The sequence below is a fragment of the Pseudochaenichthys georgianus genome, chromosome 11 (assembly GCF_902827115.2).
Source record: "Pseudochaenichthys georgianus chromosome 11, fPseGeo1.2, whole genome shotgun sequence".
Classification (NCBI taxonomy): domain Eukaryota; kingdom Metazoa; phylum Chordata; class Actinopteri; order Perciformes; family Channichthyidae; genus Pseudochaenichthys; species Pseudochaenichthys georgianus.
Genome location: NC_047513.1, coordinates 29265040 through 29283373, shown reverse-complemented (window position 1 = coordinate 29283373; position 18334 = coordinate 29265040). Strand labels below are relative to the sequence as shown.

The 18334-nt window shown below is 40.5% G+C and overlaps 1 protein-coding gene across 7 annotated transcripts in view; it reads left to right on the top strand.

Moving 5' to 3' along the window:
* ptprua (protein tyrosine phosphatase receptor type Ua) overlaps positions 1–18334 on the top strand; it is a 288163-nt gene that overhangs the window by 214097 nt on the left and 55732 nt on the right. For 3 of the 7 annotated variants that reach the window (XM_034094824.2, XM_034094825.2, XM_034094823.2), the window contains exons 7-11: positions 433–712; positions 6166–6202; positions 15023–15161; positions 17113–17142; positions 17665–17825. In XM_034094824.2, coding sequence (XP_033950715.1) covers positions 433–712; positions 6166–6202; positions 15023–15161; positions 17113–17142; positions 17665–17825 — 647 coding nt within the window. The remainder of the gene's footprint in view (positions 1–432; positions 713–6165; positions 6203–15022; positions 15162–17112; positions 17143–17664; positions 17826–18334) is intronic. The other 4 variants (XM_034094829.1, XM_034094828.2, XM_034094826.2 and 1 more) reach the window with 2 other exon arrangements.

Below are 18334 nucleotides of genomic sequence, written 5' to 3'. Positions count from 1 at the left end.
TTTCTCTAGGCTTGAAGCAGATCGACTGTTGGAGGAATGAGTCCTATGAAACAGAAATTACGTAGCATTTGAGCACTTCCTGTTCCCTAATTTCTACGTTTTTGTATGTGTTTTTGGTTTTTAGCATTAAATAGGGTCTGCATTTCATTACATAAAGGAATTAAGTAAACATGAATATATAGAAATTGTGATTTACTTTATTTCTAACTTCTTCTTCTTTGAACTCCTTATATATTTAAATTTTTTTTTAGATTTATAAGAATGAATAATTTGCAATATTCTTTTATTTATCTTTTATGTATTGTATTTAAAAATGGATCCAGAGATTTCCAGGATAAGTTACTAATTCTTATTCTGATTGTAATTCTAACTTGCTGTTATTTAGTACTTTTATCTGTTTTAAAACCCTAACCTCCACCATTCTTCCTGCAGTGCGTACCAGGTGGTGGTGGTGGAGGAGGATGGGTCTCGGCAGGTGAGGCGGAGAGAGTTGGGGGGAGTCGACTGTTTCCCGACCCCCACCTCCCACAGCGAGGCTCAGGCTAAAGGGGCCCCGCATTACTTCACGGCTGAACTGGCCCCCAGCTCGCTGCCCGAGGCCACACCCTTCACCGTGGGAGACAACCACACATACAACGGCTTCTGGAACAGCCCGCTGGACCCCACCAAGAACTACCTCATCTTCTTCCAGGCCACCAGCAACTTCAGAGGGGTGAGACCCGGCTTTCTGTTTCAGACGCGCTGATTTTATGTTGCAGCTACCTTAACAATGAATATGATGGATGGTTTCTCAATGAAAACCTTTCACAAATGAGTAAAATGGAACAGCTTTTAGGAGAGAATAACCATTTGCAGTGTTTATTTTTTTTATCCGGTTGTCATATTCCCTCGTATACAGGCTCTTTAAAAACCAGCAACCTCAGAGGGGTGACACTTGGCTTTCCGTTCAGTAACTTCCTGTTAGAGTTTAATTACTTCCTGTTTGAGGAAGTATTAACTTCAACACAACTTAGATTTGTTTCGAGGAAGTCTCCACTCCACTCTGCATTAACAAGGTGCTTGTTTGGTTTTTAGGAAGGCTTTGGGTTGACTGTGTCCCACAGATAAACCCTAATGTCAACGTGATTCCAAGTGGCTTTATTGTCATAGTGTATGCACAACTACAGCATATGGAAATCCTAAGTCTCCGTCTCCTCCAACAACTAACACCTAAGACATACAAATAAATAGAATTTAGCAACAACATAATGGTGCAATAATTAAATAACATGTAGAATAACATATGTAACATGGGCAGTAGTCAGTAAAAAAAGGTTAACAGATTTATACAGGTGGAAAATATACTAAACTAATCTATGACGGATGCAATATTAATCTATATACACACAGTACAAATAAATATAGTTGTGAAATTAATATGTTAACTATAAACAATAGATATGTTCGATCTTTTCTAAATGAAAGCCTTTCAAAAAATGTGGAAATTGTTGAATTGAACAGCTATAGGAGATCATTGCAATCTATATTCTTGCGGTAATTGTCCGCTTGTCAGATTCCTTCATGTCCAAGCTCTTTAAAAACTGTTTTCCTGCAGAAAAAATCAAACACCGCCTCGCAGGCTTAAAGAGATCTGAAAAGGATTTCTTGAGCAATTGGGAAAGTGGCTGAAGCGTGAATAGGAAGTGTGCCGGGCAGTGTGCGTAGAAGCAGAGAAACTTAATGGACACTACATACTGTTTAAATCATTAGGCCCATATGGAGCTCATGTGCTCCTGCCTGGCTGCCTCTTCTCATCTAAATATCACTACCTGATTCTGCAACAGATGCAGAAAGAGACTGAGGCGGAGTGAGTCTCCAGAGCCAGGACACACTGTGAAATATAACAAATAAACATATCTTATCATGTGGACAACAACAACAAGGAATCAGGGTTAGGAACAATTAAAGTATAGTCAGGAAAAACTAGAACATCATGAGAAAGGTTGACAGTTTGCCTCCTTTATAAGGGTACCGTTACTCTATGGGGCTTTTATTTTGAAAAATAATCATCGTCCTGCGCTTCTGTAAAGATTCAGTTTATCGATAGAGCTTTTATTTTGGAAAAACACGCCTCTTTGTGAGTTTCCTTCAAGGTTTCAGTAACTATATTGGGCTTTTATTTTTGTAAAACAATCTTCATCCTAAGATTCTTGCAGGGAAGCATATGTGGCTGTTATTTTGAAAAACATGCCTTTTTAGGGGCTTCCTGCAAGGATAAAGTAACTTTATGGGGCTTTTATTTTGAAAAACTCGTCTCTTACTGAGCTTTCTGCAAGGATTAAGTAACAATATGGAGCTTTTATTTTGAAAAGACATGCCTCTATACAAGCCCTAAGACCTAAGCTTCCTGTAAGGATACAGTTACTCTAAATTGCCGACATACTGATATACACCTGAACATCAGCAGGAGAGGACTCTTTAAAGTAGAGACACTACATACTGATATACACCTGGACATCAGCAGGAGAGGACTCTTTCAAGTAGAGACACTACATACTGATATACACCTGAACATCAGCAGGAGAGGACTCTTTCAAGTAGAGACACTACATACTGATATACACCTGAACATCAGCAGGAGAGGACTCTTTAAAGTAGAGACCCTACATACTGATATACACCTGAACATCAGCAGGAGAGGACTCTTTAAAGTAGAGACACTACATACTGATATACACCTGAACATCAGCAGGAGAGGACTCTTTAAAGTTGAGACCCTTCATACTGATATGCACCTGAACATCAGCAGGAGAGGACTCTTTAAAGTTGAGACCCTTCATACTGATATACACCTGAACACCAGCAGGAGAGGACTCTTTAAAGTAGAGACACTACATACTGATATACACCTGAACATCAGCAGGAGAGGACTCTTTAAAGTAGAGACACTACATACTGATATACACCTGAACATCAGCAGGAGAGGACTCTTTAAAGTAGAGACACTACATACTGATATACACCTGAACATCAGCAGGAGAGGACTCTTTAAAGTAGAGACACTACATACTGATATACACCTGAACATCAGCAGGAGAGGACTCTTTAAAGTAGAGACACTACATACTGATATACACCTGAACATCAGCAGGAGAGGACTCTTTAAAGTAGAGGCACTACATACTGATATACACCTGAACATCAGCAGGAGAGGACTCTTTAAAGTTGAGACACTACATACTGATATACACCTGAACATCAGCAGGAGAGGACTCTTTAAATTAGAGACACTACATACTGATATACACCTGAACACCAGCAGGAGAGGACTCTTTAAAGTAGAGACACTACATACTGATATACACCTGAACACCAGCAGGAGAGGACTCTTTAAAGTAGAGACACTACATACTGATATACACCTGAACATCAGCAGGAGAGGACTCTTTAAGCGAAACAATCTCAAAAGTACTCACTGTACTAGGAATTAAGCGTGTCTACACATTTTAATTTAAAAAAACACTCAGCCTGTTGGTCTGTCCCCAAGTGGCCAAAAACAATTAATGCTGCTCTCTCATGCACGTCATATTGATTTGAAGCTAATCAACTCACTTCAGGAGCGAATCAGGAGCGACAGAGAATGAAAACTAAGACGTTCAGACGTCTCCAATTAAGTCAAATTGATGCATCTAATCAGCGTTTTCATAACATGTTATTTTCACGTTATAGAATTAATTGTGAACTTTAATAAGGATCTTCTCAGATATGACGTGTTGATGCACACGAAGCGTGATCACATATCTGAACTCAGGCTGTCCGCGGGGTCTTAAAAAGTATTAAAAGTTGATAAATCAATTTAGCGAAAATTAAGGCTATTAAAAAGTATTAAACGGCATTTCCCAAGGTATTACATTTTGTAGCTTGTTTTCAATAAGTATATAAATTGTTCAAAGAGGTTGTATTCTACAGTCTGCCTGGATGTAGTCATGGCGTAGGTGTGTCGTGTGATTCTGTGTAGTTTATTGATGGCATCCCGTTGGGTTTGACGTCACCTGAACAGGACATCGCACGCTCACTGCTTGATAGCGCGAAGGTCCGTTTACGCCGGTTGTTAAACAGCATCGTTATGGGGAAATGCAAGTCTGCGTCCAAATGGTTGGAAGATAAGGAGGAAGGACAATCAATACTGTATATAGTGAATGTGAGGTAAAGTGTGTCGCCAAGGTAACCGGTTAGAACTCAAAGTGGCGATGAGGTCTTAAAATGTATGGAAAGGGTCTTAAAAAAGGTCTTAAAAGGTCTTACATCTGACTCCAGGATTCCTGCATAGACCCTGGAACTGCATCTTCGATTCTTTATAATTGTATTTACTGACAAGCGTTGAAAGCTAAACCTCAGTGCGTTGTGTAAAGGGATTAAAGATCCAGATTTGATAAGCAGTCACTGCAGAAAACAAATTTGTTAGAAAATCCATCTGAAATCCACCAAAAAGAATTGGATTCTTCAAAATGCCTTTTTCTTAACGAGATTGGAAGCTCAGCTAGATTACATTTCCACTTTGAAGAGCTCCATTTTCACTTTTAAAAACCCAAATTCCCACCTTGACGGAGGACAGGATGGCACAAGATGACCGCGGCTGCTTTAATAACCCCTGGGTGCGAGTAAATATGACTTATGTGTCACTGTAAGAGGTGAGAGGAGATGAGAATCCACTTGAAACAGATTTCCAATTTAAAAAAGCTAATTTGGCAAACGGTTTGAGGTGAGAGGTTCTCGACTCCAATCTCAGAGCTCAGATTAGCATAATTGCTCATAGAGGCTGATTTAACGTCCTTAAAACTTAATTTGGGAACATGCCCCCTCTCAATCAGGGATGTTTTTTGGGGGGAGAAGCAGCCAATCAGGGCACCCGGGTGAAGGACCTCACATGGCGTGGGGGGGGAAAGGTCTCTTATATCACAAGGAGGTGTCATCCGCTCGGAAATTCAATTATTTCTTCGACGTAGAGAAAGGTCTGGGTGACTTTGACACTCAGGCGCCTGTTAGTTTCAGACAAGGTGGTGGATCTGAGTGCTTAACTTTGACTGTGGACACTTTAACACAAATGATTGTTTTAGTGGTGAAATTAAAATGTATATAACCCATAATGTGAACAATGTTAATCAGATCAGGTCAAAAAAAACATTACAAATCCTTATCCGACAACTTGCAGGATGTAATTGTCTTGATTACATTTTTATAATAATACTTTTTTCAAAACATTTATAACGAGAAAGATATTTTTTATTATTTAAATTTTATTTGCGTTTAAAAAATATTTTTTGTTACAAGGCATACATATCAAAATGAAATACAGTTAAAACTAAAATAGATCAAATGTACTAAATTACTATTGAAAAATAAGAAGAAATAAAAGAGAGAAAACGTGTCTGATATATAGTTTGATATTTATCTTTTCAACCCTTGTGTTGTGTTCGAAAGCTGTTGCCGTTCATGGTGTATCGCGGGTCAATTTTGACCCATGATTTATCTCAGTCCAAAACACAAAAAAAGACCAGGTGCATGTTGCGAACAATTATTGTTACAGTTGATGAAGGGGGGGGGGCGTCTAAAGTCAAAGATGAATCTTGATTGGGCCAAATTTGACCTCGAGTCACCCAAAACAATTCTGCTGGGTCTCCCCATACACTTCAGAGACCTTCAGACTTGGCTAAAATTGTCAAAATCAGTTGCGTAGTGTTTATATATCTGCTGTGGAGGATATCATGAAGCCTTGTTCCGATAAAAAAAAACTAGAGCGTAGTTATTATATAATTTTAACTTGAAACGGGTCACGGGAGACCCCAACACAAAATAAGGGTTAATCTAGATTGTTCAGCCTTATCTCATTTGAGAGGCGTGTGGCGTAGTGGGTTGTCCGTAGGTGTTCGAATCAGGCGAGCACAGGTTCAAACCCCACTACAGTCAGCATGTCGTTGTGTCCCTGGGCAAGACACTTCACCCCAAATTGCTCCTGTGGGGATTGTCCACAGTATTGAGTATGTAAGTCGCTTTGGATAAAAGTGTCTAACAAGTGACATGTAATGAGAGAGGTCTGAGATGGCCTCCCTTGCATATTTGTGAGTCTTTCTTTTGTGCTATTTAAAGAAATCAAAATGAATTCACATTTGATTTCTTTGTTCACAGGAGACCAGGATAAACTGCATCCGGATTGCTCGCAAAGGTAACAATTATTTTCCCTTTTTCCAATTTCAAATGTGCTTCATTAAGTCATTACCACATGAATTATGATTCTTAAACTGGCAATCACAGAGGATTCCTGATGGTCCCTCTTTGTGCTCTACAGCCTGCAGAGAGGATGTTTAAAACACATAACATGGCAATTATCTTCGTGTAGTGGGAGCCTCAACCTCATCGTAATTGCAAACATTGGAGCCAAAATGAAACTAAAGTGAGAAAACTCTAGTCAAATTTACACTGATTTAAGTATGACACAAATTATGGAAATGTCAGCCCGGACAAGCTATGGACTTTTTGGATAGTCATCATCATCGTCAGTTATTTATTCACATTCAAGTACAAGACAAAGTAGAGTCACGGTACGTCCACACAGCAGCTTTGAAAACATCTTGAAAATCTTGGAGCTGGGCGTGTCTGAAAGCTTGGGGATTTTTTTCGAGCAACGCGACCAACAACCAATCACATGAATCTCCCGCCCCCGACATACAAAGCAAAAAACCCCGGGGATTTTATGCGAGCAATATATATATATATAAACTCCCCAAACAGGCGAACACCTACCAGTTTCACCCACTGTCTCTGCCACCTCCCTCCATGCCTGGTTCCTCCGGTTTGTATCCCGGCAAATAGTCTGGTCGTAAAGAACCGGGTGATTTGCTACCGTAATTTCTCGTTTGGAATATGAGGAAATGAACTGCGGTCTGGTTCTCCCTGCTTACACGTGGTTTGATTGGCTAGCGCTTGTACTGTCAGATTTGCTCAGCTTCAAAAGTTGAACATTGCTCAACTTTTGAATCCTGAAAATCCTGGAAATCCTGGAAATTTTCGCTTCGCTCCCCCACAATGCAGTTCAGCAAAAAGCGAGGCAAAGTGACGTCATCCCCATTCAAAGTCAATGGGAAGAGAAGCGTTAGAAGTGTTGGAAGATTTGTTTAAAGCTGCTGTTTGGACGTACCGTCATGTGGAGTGGGACATTCCGCTATATGAAGCTTGAGAATAAATATCCCTAAACATAAATTATTAACATTATATATAATATATCAGAGAGACGTCATGTGTTATACAGATACCCTAAAAATGAATCTAACCCTCAGGGCCGGCCCTTGGCATAGGCAGTATAGGCAAATGCTAAGGGCCATTTATTTATTTTTTTCATAACAACACAATTTCCCGATTTTGGATCAACAAAGTACATCTTATTATCTTATACTAACAGAACTACGCCTATATTGCGTACAGCGTCCATAAACTATGGCGCACCCCCCCCCAAATCAAGTTGAACTGCCCCAGCCCCAGTAAAAACCAGAGGTTTATGTGAAATAGTTATTTTTTTGAAATAATGGTTTTAGCGTGCAATTACAGGTTTTAATTTTGTATTTGTGTTAATTTAAATAAATCAAACTCCCAAAAAACGTATACAGCTTTTATTAACATTGGAATTGACTGTGTAAGCGGCCGCGGGTGGGAGAGCTTTAGAGAGCTCTCACCTGAAAGACTGAGAGGCTCTGATAATCTCAGCTCAGTGAGCTAAAGGCACACCTTTATATGATCATTATAGTTATACAAAAATAAGAGAATAGATTTTCATCTATTCTCTTATAGTATAAAATACTATATGGCAGTAAAAAAAGTCGTTATTAATAAACAAGAATACAGTGATTTGTAAAATATCCATAAATAAAAAGAAAATCTGCTTACAGTTCTGTTTCATCTGGGTGTTGAGAGATGTATCCATAGATCTCTTAATGTTGCTCTCAAAGTGCACCAGATTGATGCTTTTAACTTCAATATTAGAGCATGCCCCCGGACCCCTCAAGAGGAGGTTAGGTCCACCCCACTTAAATCATGTTCAAATGGATAGGATACTAAATACATTTGCACACATCTTGTGTCCATATCTTTCTGTTTTGGTGGTCATGCCACAACCGTGCACGTGCATGCATGCGCGAGAGTGAGTGTCTGCATTTTGGGGGGGGGGGGCGCCGCCAGCTAAAATCTTGCCTAGGGCAGCAAATTGGTCAGTGCCGGCCCTGCTAACCCTGACTACCTAACTACTAACTGGAATTCATTAGTCTAAGTATTGGTTTAAAAAAGGTAAGATCTATTCAACATAGACACATTATACCGGGAAATAAATGGTATATATAAATGTATTAATGTGGGTAAATGTGTGTAGAAGTCCACAGCTATTTAGCGTATTTAATCTCTGAAATATTAGTTTACTTCCAGAACATAGAGACATCACTATGTAACACTCGCGCTCCTATTGGCTAGCGCTCCAACACATTGCACGTGATAGGCTAAAGGGCGGGACATCTCTACAGTAAGTGGTTAACCAATCACAACAGAGCCAGCTAACCAATCAGAGCAGACTGTGCTCTGGTTTCAGACAGAGGGTGAAAAGGCAGTATGAGAAAAATAAAGAGCTTTTTGAACATTAAAGCATGTCCCAGTGGAGACACTAAATACTGATATACTCCTGAACATTCAAATAATGGTTCTATTTAATGACAGCTTTACCACAGAGGTCCTGGGGTAAAGCCTTTTATCTGATGCACTTGAACCTCACAATCATTATATTAACTCAAATGTAAGTGTAAAAGGTTATGCTCTTACAATATATCCTGCTGCTTTGGCATCGGCACAGATCGTAACACTATAATGGATCATAATGATTCAAATAACTAGTTGAAATAATGAGGTATTACGGGGGACATGTTGGTCCACTGACTCCTTTGTCTGCAATTACTGAGGAGAACATTTTAATCATTATCTATCGTAATGGGGTGGTGAAAAAAAGAAGCTATATTCTGAGAAATGGGCTGACACTTGTCTCTTCCTCGAACATCAGAATCAGAAATATTTATTATATTTAAACTTAAAGGTCACCTATTATGCAAAATCCACTTCTTCATGTCTCTTCTACATCAACATGTGTCCCCTCTTCTTCATGTCTCTTCTACATCAACATGTGTCCCCTCTTCTTCATGTCTCTTCTACATCAACATGTGTCCCCTCTTCTTCATGTCTCTTCTACATCAACATGTGTCCCCTCTTCTCCACGTCTCTTCTACATCAACATGTGTCCCCTCTTCTTCATGTCTCTTCTACATCAACATGTGTCCCCTCTTCTTCATGTCTCTTCTACATCAACATGTGTCCCCTCTTCTTCATGTCTCTTCTACATCAACATGTGTCCCCTCTTCTTCATGTCTCTTCTACATCAACATGTGTCCCCTCTTCTTCATGTCTCTTCTACATCAACATGTGTCCCCTCTTCTTCATGTCTCTTCTACATCAACATGTGTCCCCTCTTCTTCATGTCTCTTCTACATCAACATGTGTCCCCTCTTCTTCATGTCTCTTCTACATCAACATGTGTCCCCTCTGTGGAAAGAGACTCTGAAAGTTTCAGGAACAAAGATTCTCTCTCTTTTTGATCCATTTCTATAAAAACCTGTCTGAAATGAGCTGATCAGATTTTGGCCACTTTATGATGTCATAACGATGTGTTGTCTTGTGTAACCATTAGCCAATCAGCAACCAAGGTACCCTCCCCCCCCCCCCCCCACACCTTATCGCCTGAATCTCCTCCGAGAGCACCATTGTGTTCTTGCTAACCAAATCTCTCTCAGAGGGGCTCCTTATTTTCATTTAAAGTAACAGACAGAGAATCAGCACTTTGGAAACAGGGCTGAAACAGAGGGGATTATGGGTAATGCTGCAATGATCTGTTTGGTATTTCAGCCAATCAGAGACATGTTTTGTATATATCTGAGACCTGTAATAAAGTAATGAAAACAGTATAATAGGGGACCTTTAAACGTAATAGTATTGCTTCCAACTTACCTAATACCATGAGTAATTTGTTGACATGATACATTTAATTAAAGTTGCGTTCCAGTTTTTTCCGTGTGTGTGTTATGGGTTGCATGTCGACAGGGGGATGTGAGGCGGATTTAGTGTTGTTCTGGTGCTGCAAAGAGAGACGAAGCTCCCTTTAAAAACCTCCCCTCACCAGAGACACTGGAGGAAAAGGTGAAAGCAAACATGCCTCCGTGTTCTCGCTCGGTTCCTCTTGAATTACTGACACTGACATTTTGAAAAACCCCTCTCGGGCTCGCATGACTTTGAAAAGCAGCTCGGTTTCCTTTATTTCCTCCCGGGAGAGGAAGTGTTCGCTCGAGAGACGGACGCAGAGAGAATGCTCTCAAACCAAGAGCGGGAGGAAATGAAGTTGTTCCCTCGTTCCTTCCCTCCTGAATCATGTCTGCTCTCCAGAAAGGTGGCAGGCACATTGGATTCCTCTATTATCTGAAGTGCGATGGCTTCAAAGAACCTTCTCTCTGTTGTCTGCCGTCGTGCCATATACTGTAAGAGATTTGTTGCAGACAAATGCTGCCCGCCCTCTTTTTCCACTTCCTGTTTGAATCCTAATTCTCCCGGTTTAGAGCTAGCCACGTTGGAAACCATGAATTATACTAGGACACATTAACATCCATAATTTAATCTAAATATCCCTAAACCTGATGTAGAGGATCTTAGTCTACTCTCCACACAGCGCCTAACGTTCTACTTATATTCTCAAATGTGTGTTATTTGGATAAATTAATCCCATTTCGAGAATCTAAATTGTTACTCTCTCTCCATAAGAACGATTACAACTTAAAAAAGCGTTTTTTTAAATGCTTAAAAACTATTTATTTGATTAATCTGGTGTTGCTAGACAAAGTAATAGCACTGATGGTGTTTACTGTGGGAACACAAAGTAAGGTAATGGAGAAGCGCCATATTTCAGGGAATAGCTTTGAAAACAATGAGATATATTGGAAATATAACATTAACTCTCATGACTACATTTGTATTATTACATGCAGGGTTCCTACGGTCATTAAAAACCTGGAAAAGTCATGGAAATAAAAAATGCAAATTCCAGGCCTTGGAAAAGTTACGGAAAACAATATTTTTCCCAAAGTTTTGGAAAAGTAATGGAAATGTAACCAAAGTTGCATCAAATATAATTGATATGTTATGTAATCGCTGAAATAGTAATACTATAACGATAATACATACTGTATCGTATAGTAATGAAACGTAAAATGGCATTTAACTGTCGAGGTATTTTGCTGGTGAGAGATTTTTACAATCACGCCCTCTAGTCTACAGTGGCTTTAGTCTGTGGGAGCTCGTAAGCCAACTATTGCATTTGTTTTAGATAGGCACAACATGATTCATAAGCACCTTATTTTCCAGCTTGTGGTAAGAGTAATTTTTTTGGTCATGGAAAATTAGGTAAAGGTCGTGGAGAAGTCATGTATGATAAAATATACCCTGTACATTACATCCTAAAACCTGTGAGTGCCCTCCTCACAGCTCTGGACTCTTATACTGCGGATAAGAGTTATTTGGATAAACTCATTACATATTTGGAATCTAAATAGTTACTTTCTCACCTTTAAACCAAATCAAACTTTTAAAAAAGTGCTTTTTTTAAGGCTCAAAGGTAAATGTACTCGATAAAATATCATATATATAAATATATCAGCAATCCCACATTCCTAAAGCAGTGAAATGTGCGATGTTAGAAAGAAACAGTGGAAATAAAAAGGCCAACACTTAAGTTAGTAGACTTACATGTTACATAAAGATGCAAGAAACCATACAACATATATATAAAACAGTGTGTACTGCATATAACAGCAATACTATCTGAAAGGTCTGGAATATGGAAGTAGCAGACATATTGCACATACGGAGTGTTATCACAGCAAAGTAAAAGCACTTCCGCTCTAAAGTAGAAGTAGAAACAGAAACTATGCAGAAGCGCCTTCTTTAAGCTCAACAATAGGAGACTTTTCTTTAACTGTAGTTTTGCAAATGAGTGTAAATGTGAAATGTTCATTTCCTCTCGGTGGGCGAGCGGTTTTTACGTTTGAATTCTGCGTCCTCTCTGCGCCGCCCCGGAGCTCCTCTTAGTTTTTCTGTCCTCGGATGAAATGCAGCCGACATTAGATGATAACATCATTACAAATCAAATCGTCTTGAAAGGCTTTTTATTCACGTCAGCTCAGCCTCTGAAAATGTAGCTTAAAATCTGTGTGACAGTTCAATGGAGAGGCCCAGACCTTTGTGTGAAACCGGCTTATATTATATGAATGGGTAAATGGAGAGTATTTTATCACATTTTGGTAAATTGTTTTCTTATCTGCCTCCCTTTTTGCATTTTCTGTGGAAGCTGTCAATGCAGAACCAACTCTTCCTCCACATATTGATGAATTTAGCAAAAGGGTTTCGAAAAAGCCCTTCAAACTAGAGATTTCACAATGAAAGAAATGAAGTTACCAATACCAGTGAAACACCACAATTCACTATTTGTTATTCCAAATACACTCTTTTAATGTATAACTTAAAGGCAACATAGTTTAATTAAACCTCCGTTAACGCTAAAGCTGCCCATTAGCGCGGTTTGTAAATTGACAATGAAGCCAATCAAATAACGGCGCGACACCATTATCGCGGTACATTACAAATGTTTTTTAAAATGTTTCCTGGAGCAATCCCAATTCGTGGCTTGTGCATCATCCAGGTAGTCATAGTGCCTTTTGCCACACCTTGCTCACTTACACCAGCACATGTAATTACAGTGACACGACGCCTCTCTGCTTTGAGAGAAATGTGTTGAAAATATAGTTTTATCAGATACTGTCAGATTTTCGGGATTCAATCATGGACTCGGTACCAAAGAATCAGTCCTGCAGTCACGCCTGATCTGATTTTATCTTCAAAACAAACGTCCGTGCTACCGTCAAACCCTTCCTGCTGAAACGCTGACCATTCCCGATTGCTCTCTATTTCCCGAAGAGGTCAACACTTGCAGTCTGAAGAACAACTTTATTGTGATAGCAGCCCATTTCAGCTTAAGGCCTCCATCATAAAACACATTACAGAAGAGCCTTCTCTGCAATGTGCGGTGTAATGTTATCCCACAGGATTTTCTTTGCTTGCTTGATTTGGTGCAATGACATTTACAGCGATAGCCAATTTCTAAAAATGTCCCCCTAAAAGCAGAATGTCTCCGTGTGATAATTGCAGGACTGTCAGGCGGCATTGTCTGCCAGGAGCTACAGACAGCAGCAGCTTATCGAGCCATTCTCACTGTAGAGGCGTTTTATTTCTCCTTCCAGCTGCACACAAAGGGCCAAACATCCCATCGTGAAGCATCCTTTCTTTTTTTATATATATATAAAATACTGAGATGTTGTCCATTTTCTGACATGAGCTGCCAAGACATGCCGGAGACATGATTCACTTTTTATTCTGCGCTTTAGATTCAGCCGCCAGATGTTGTTTACTTCTGTAATCAACCGGGCAATTAGGGAATCCCTGCAATGGAAAATAAGAAGACGTACAAAAAATAATCAGCTTTGGACACATGTGTCACTTTTGCAGAGACATTTTGAGACCCACAAATATCCACCTATTCCTAATTGCAAAGCTCTCATGTTGTCCTGAAGCACTTACTAGTACCTTTTAGCCATGTGTGGAGATGTGTTGAATTCCTTTGGCACACAAAAGGTGTTCTGCTTTATTCCCCACCATTTATTTTTCTCCTCAGTGAGGTTGATGAGGAGCGTAGTAATAATACTATTATATATAAAAGAAAAATGCACCTTTGGGGATGAAGCACAGCAGGAAGCCCGGATGACTCATAGAGACAGACAGAAAAGCTCTGAGAGTGTGACATCCGGGGTAGGAGGGGATTAGCTGCAGGAATGAGAGCATGCATCAGTGCGGGGAGGTTTCTGAAGCTGAACTGGATGTGTGGCGACCTCTAACACACCTCGCTCTCTGAGTGAGCATCCTGTCAGAGCTCTGCAGGAACATTGGCAGGATTACTGTACAGACTGCATCGGCATCCGTCTTTGTATCCGTCACTTATTGTGTAAATTAGACTTGAAAGACTCGCGAGCTGCCGTCTTTAAAGCATTACGGTGATATGGAGATGTTATCGCCAGGCAGCTCAATGCTATGAGGAAGCCCACCTCTGTGAGCGGGAGGCTGAGCATTACCATCTCAGGTACTGCAGGTTAGGGAACAACATGGAGGCTGTGTGCAGTAATATCAAAGTCATGACTTCTTTTTTGACATACGGAAGCCCTGAAGGGACAATGACGTTTTGTTTCCCTCTAGTCTGATCTAAATGGTTTTCTGTCCTGTGTGTTTGACTTGAACATATATGCTGCTAGTGTCCTGTAACACTATAAAGACAAGGTACATACTGAACGGCAAGTTATGTCACCTCCTTCTTTGGCTAGGAATTCGTTTTTGGAGAAAAGCATGACAAAAATGTCAGCGAAACCGACCTATTTGCCAAATGAAAAATATGAAGAACTTGAAAAGATAATCCCAGAAAAAAGTATTTTAACCTCGTAAGTTATTCAATCTTCTTGTCTTACTTGCCTCTCAAGGCTTCCATACGTACATGACCGCTATGGCACAACATAAAAAAACAGTTTGTGCTGACGATCCCACAATGCATTGCATAGCAGTGAAGAAGGGGTGAGTGTCTATGTGTCGAGCTGATGCGAGACAACACCTGTCAGTGATGGCGTACAGTCTGCACACTCCACGATGCTCCAATGTTAACGTTATTTAAAAGTCAAACGTACCTAAGATCCTGACGCACAATTCTCATTACATCAGACGCATTACATCAGACGCATTACATCATATAAAACCTTCACAGAGGTTGTCTTTGTCAGATATCGGAGTTATTCCTCTCCTCTCTTTTGACCGCCTGCAGCTGCCTGTAAGGACGCCAAGCGAGCGCTGGAGGTTTCCCAGCATGCCGAGGACATGGGCCTGATCCTGGGGGCCTGCGCCGGGGGCCTGGTGCTCCTCATCCTGCTGCTGGGGGCCATCGTCATCATCGTGAAGAAGGGGTGAGTGTCTATTAAACGTGAGCTCTCAACACTCATTGTTCCCGTGCAGCCGATCCAGAGCATTGATCTCCGTCCCAGTTGGCAGCCGGGGTCTATTGAAGAAAGCCTTTTGGCAGAGAGTGAATTACAACCAGAGTTAGTGGAATGGTAGAGCATTAATCCTAAAAACTCTCCCCGCCGCCGCCTCAGCCAAGCTTTTGTGTTTCATCTCATCTTTTCATTTCAAGGTCTGCGTGCTTTGGCTGAGAACATACAAGCGCTGCAGAGCTCGCTGGCTGCTCTCCACCTGCAAATTACCTCCGCCGCTCGACGCACCTGCAGTTTGTTCTTCCTACAGTCGCCAGGCGGCGGGGGGACGCTCATCTGGGTGTGAAATATTTCATCAAGGGGCATGTTATTCCATTGCCCACTCAATTACATGAGCAGCAGCTGGGAGGTGCCGGTGGAGGGGCTGCTAATTGGTTAGGAAGGTTGTTTTTGATGCTTTCTTTTTTGGAAAGGGAACTTTTTCCGCCCGAGGGATTTTCTCACGGAGAATAGAAGCAGAGTGAATGGATGTCTGGAAGAAGTCAGGGGCTGATAACATTCAGAGGCACACAATGAGGCAGCCACATAGGGGAGGACGTGTTTATACTCAGCCACCAGATGTTGATGAACAGTTAGACTGTATGTGTGGATGGCATTGGGTTGCGTAATCAAAAGGACAATTAGAGATACAAGAGAAGAAGACATTTAACAAATAAGGGCATGCTGCACAACAAAACTCAGCTTTGGACTAATTTGGCAATTTCTATCGCATCAGACATAACAAATCGGTTTGGGGACACATTCATATCCAACTATACCTTATTGCAATCGGGTCATTTTGTGTTGAAGTACTTTTAAAGCACATTTTAGCCATTTGTGTAGAGTTTTTGGATAGATTTGGCGCACAAAAGATGCCAAGAAACACAGCTTACTAACTGCCTCCTAAAACCTGAATGCTTTAATATATCAACCTGGAATGTTCTAGATGTGTGAGCAAGAAGTGTGGGAATCGGAAAATGTAAACTTGAAAGACTCCTGATTTTAGATTTGTAAGACACATTTTTAAAAATCGTTTTTTGAGGATGTGAAATTCCTTAGTAAATTAAATAATATATGATTTACTGATTTTAGTTTGTTCTTCAATTTAAAGAAGCCCTATTCTGCTTTTTGGAGTTTTCCCTTTCCAGGCGGTTTGAGAAAAATAGACCTTTTTGAACATTAAAGGTGGGGTATGTAATTTATTTCAGAAACACTTTTTGTTATATTCCATGGAATGCTCTTAACATCCCGATAGCAATGAATACATGAAATGCTTTGACAATAAATACATAAAGGTCATCTGTGGAAGAAGCCGTGGCGCTGTAAAAAGCACGACCAATCATCTGAGCCCGGCTAAAGTAACTGGATGGCCTACCTGCCTGTCAGCCTTCCATCAGGGCACAAACGTATCTCGTGCCCTCATTGGTCATGTGCGCGTTCGTGTGTGTTGGAGGAGGGGCTCTGTGAGGAAGTGGCAGATTTTTCAAATTCTAGCGCACTCGAGCTGGTTTCTCCAAAATGACATGTCACATAGAGACACTAAACACTGATATGAACCTGAACACCAGCAGAATATGTGCTGCTTTTAAAACGTTCACTGCAGGTTAAGAATAGGGAAACCCAAAAGCATCCTAAAAATAGCCAAATAAAATCATCAAATCCTCAATGACCTCAGAAAGAGTTCGTGGCTGGTTCGTGGCTGGCTTCCTCTGTGCAGCGGCTCTTCCCTCCAGGCTTCGCTTCATGATTACTTGCTGACAACATTTCAACGCACTAAGCATCTTCATTGATCCTCCTGATGCCCGTCATGATAAACCATAGTCACCTCTCTTTTTTTTTTCTTCTCCTGGCTCTCTCTGTCTCTCTCCTCCTTCATGCTAATCAGAAGGGACTTCTATCCTTACCCTTACTACCCGTAAGTTACGCCTTTATCCATCTTCCACCCACACGCCACCTTTCCCCCTTTGCTTGCCCTTCATTCACTGGAAAAACTGAAATGTTGACTTTAATTAAATGCATTAAGTTGAATCTAATATTTAGTATTTGACTTTAATGTTATTGCTTTCTACTAACCTAAAGCAGCTATGTAACATTTGTTGACATTTAATGAAAGTCAACACACAGTGTAGGACAGTGGAAATGAGCCTTGTTATCTCACCTCATCCTCCAGTATAGACCCCTCTTCATCCTCCTCTTCCTCCTGCTTTCACAACACCACTTCCACTCTGCTGCTATCACCAAATCACACTTTCCCCCTTGTGCAGTTTCAATCTTGCAGCCCTTTATATTCCCCCCTGTCAGTCCAATTTCTCATCTCCTCACCCGCCTTCCTTTCCTTTTCTTTCCTTATCTCTTTGCCTCTCATTCTCTATTATCACTCCCTGTCCTCCCCCCGTCTCTCTGTCTCTCCCAACCACCTCTCTCTGTCTCTGTACAGTAGGAAGAAGGTGGCCATCAACAAGGCGGCCATGTCCTACAGGCAGGAGAAGAGTCGGAAGCTGAGCTCGCTGGACTGCAGCATGACGGAGCAGAGCACTTTGCAGCAGGACGAGAGGATGGCCAACTCCTTCATGGACGCCCACGGGTGCAACACTCGCAGTAAGACAGCGCATATGGGTGCTCTCGAGAAAAGTGTCTGAAGAGAGAGGGCAATCCTGCTTCCTGACCTTCAGCCATGTTTAGTTTCAAGCATGCCAAAGCTGCTCGGAATCAGAATCAGGAAATGCTATTTTTGAGGAAGAAAAGAGACGGAATAAAGGTATTTGTAAAATTATGTCAAATATATAATATATCCAGAAGTACAAGTACAATAAAGATATACACATAAGAAGTTAAGTAATAAATAAAATACACAAGGTACAATAAAATAAATATTTATACAAAACATAAAAAGTATTTGAAGAGAGAGGAGAGGAAAATCTGTTCTGAATCAGAATAAATAAATTGAAAGATGGAAAAATATATATTTAAAATAAAGTAAATAAACACAACATCTGAAAGTAAGGATTTGCAATAAAAATATCACTAAAATATTGAAAACAAAAAAAAGATAGTAGTTGAAGTAAGAAAGTGCAGCAAAAAGATCAAATAAAAAAATAATGAATAAA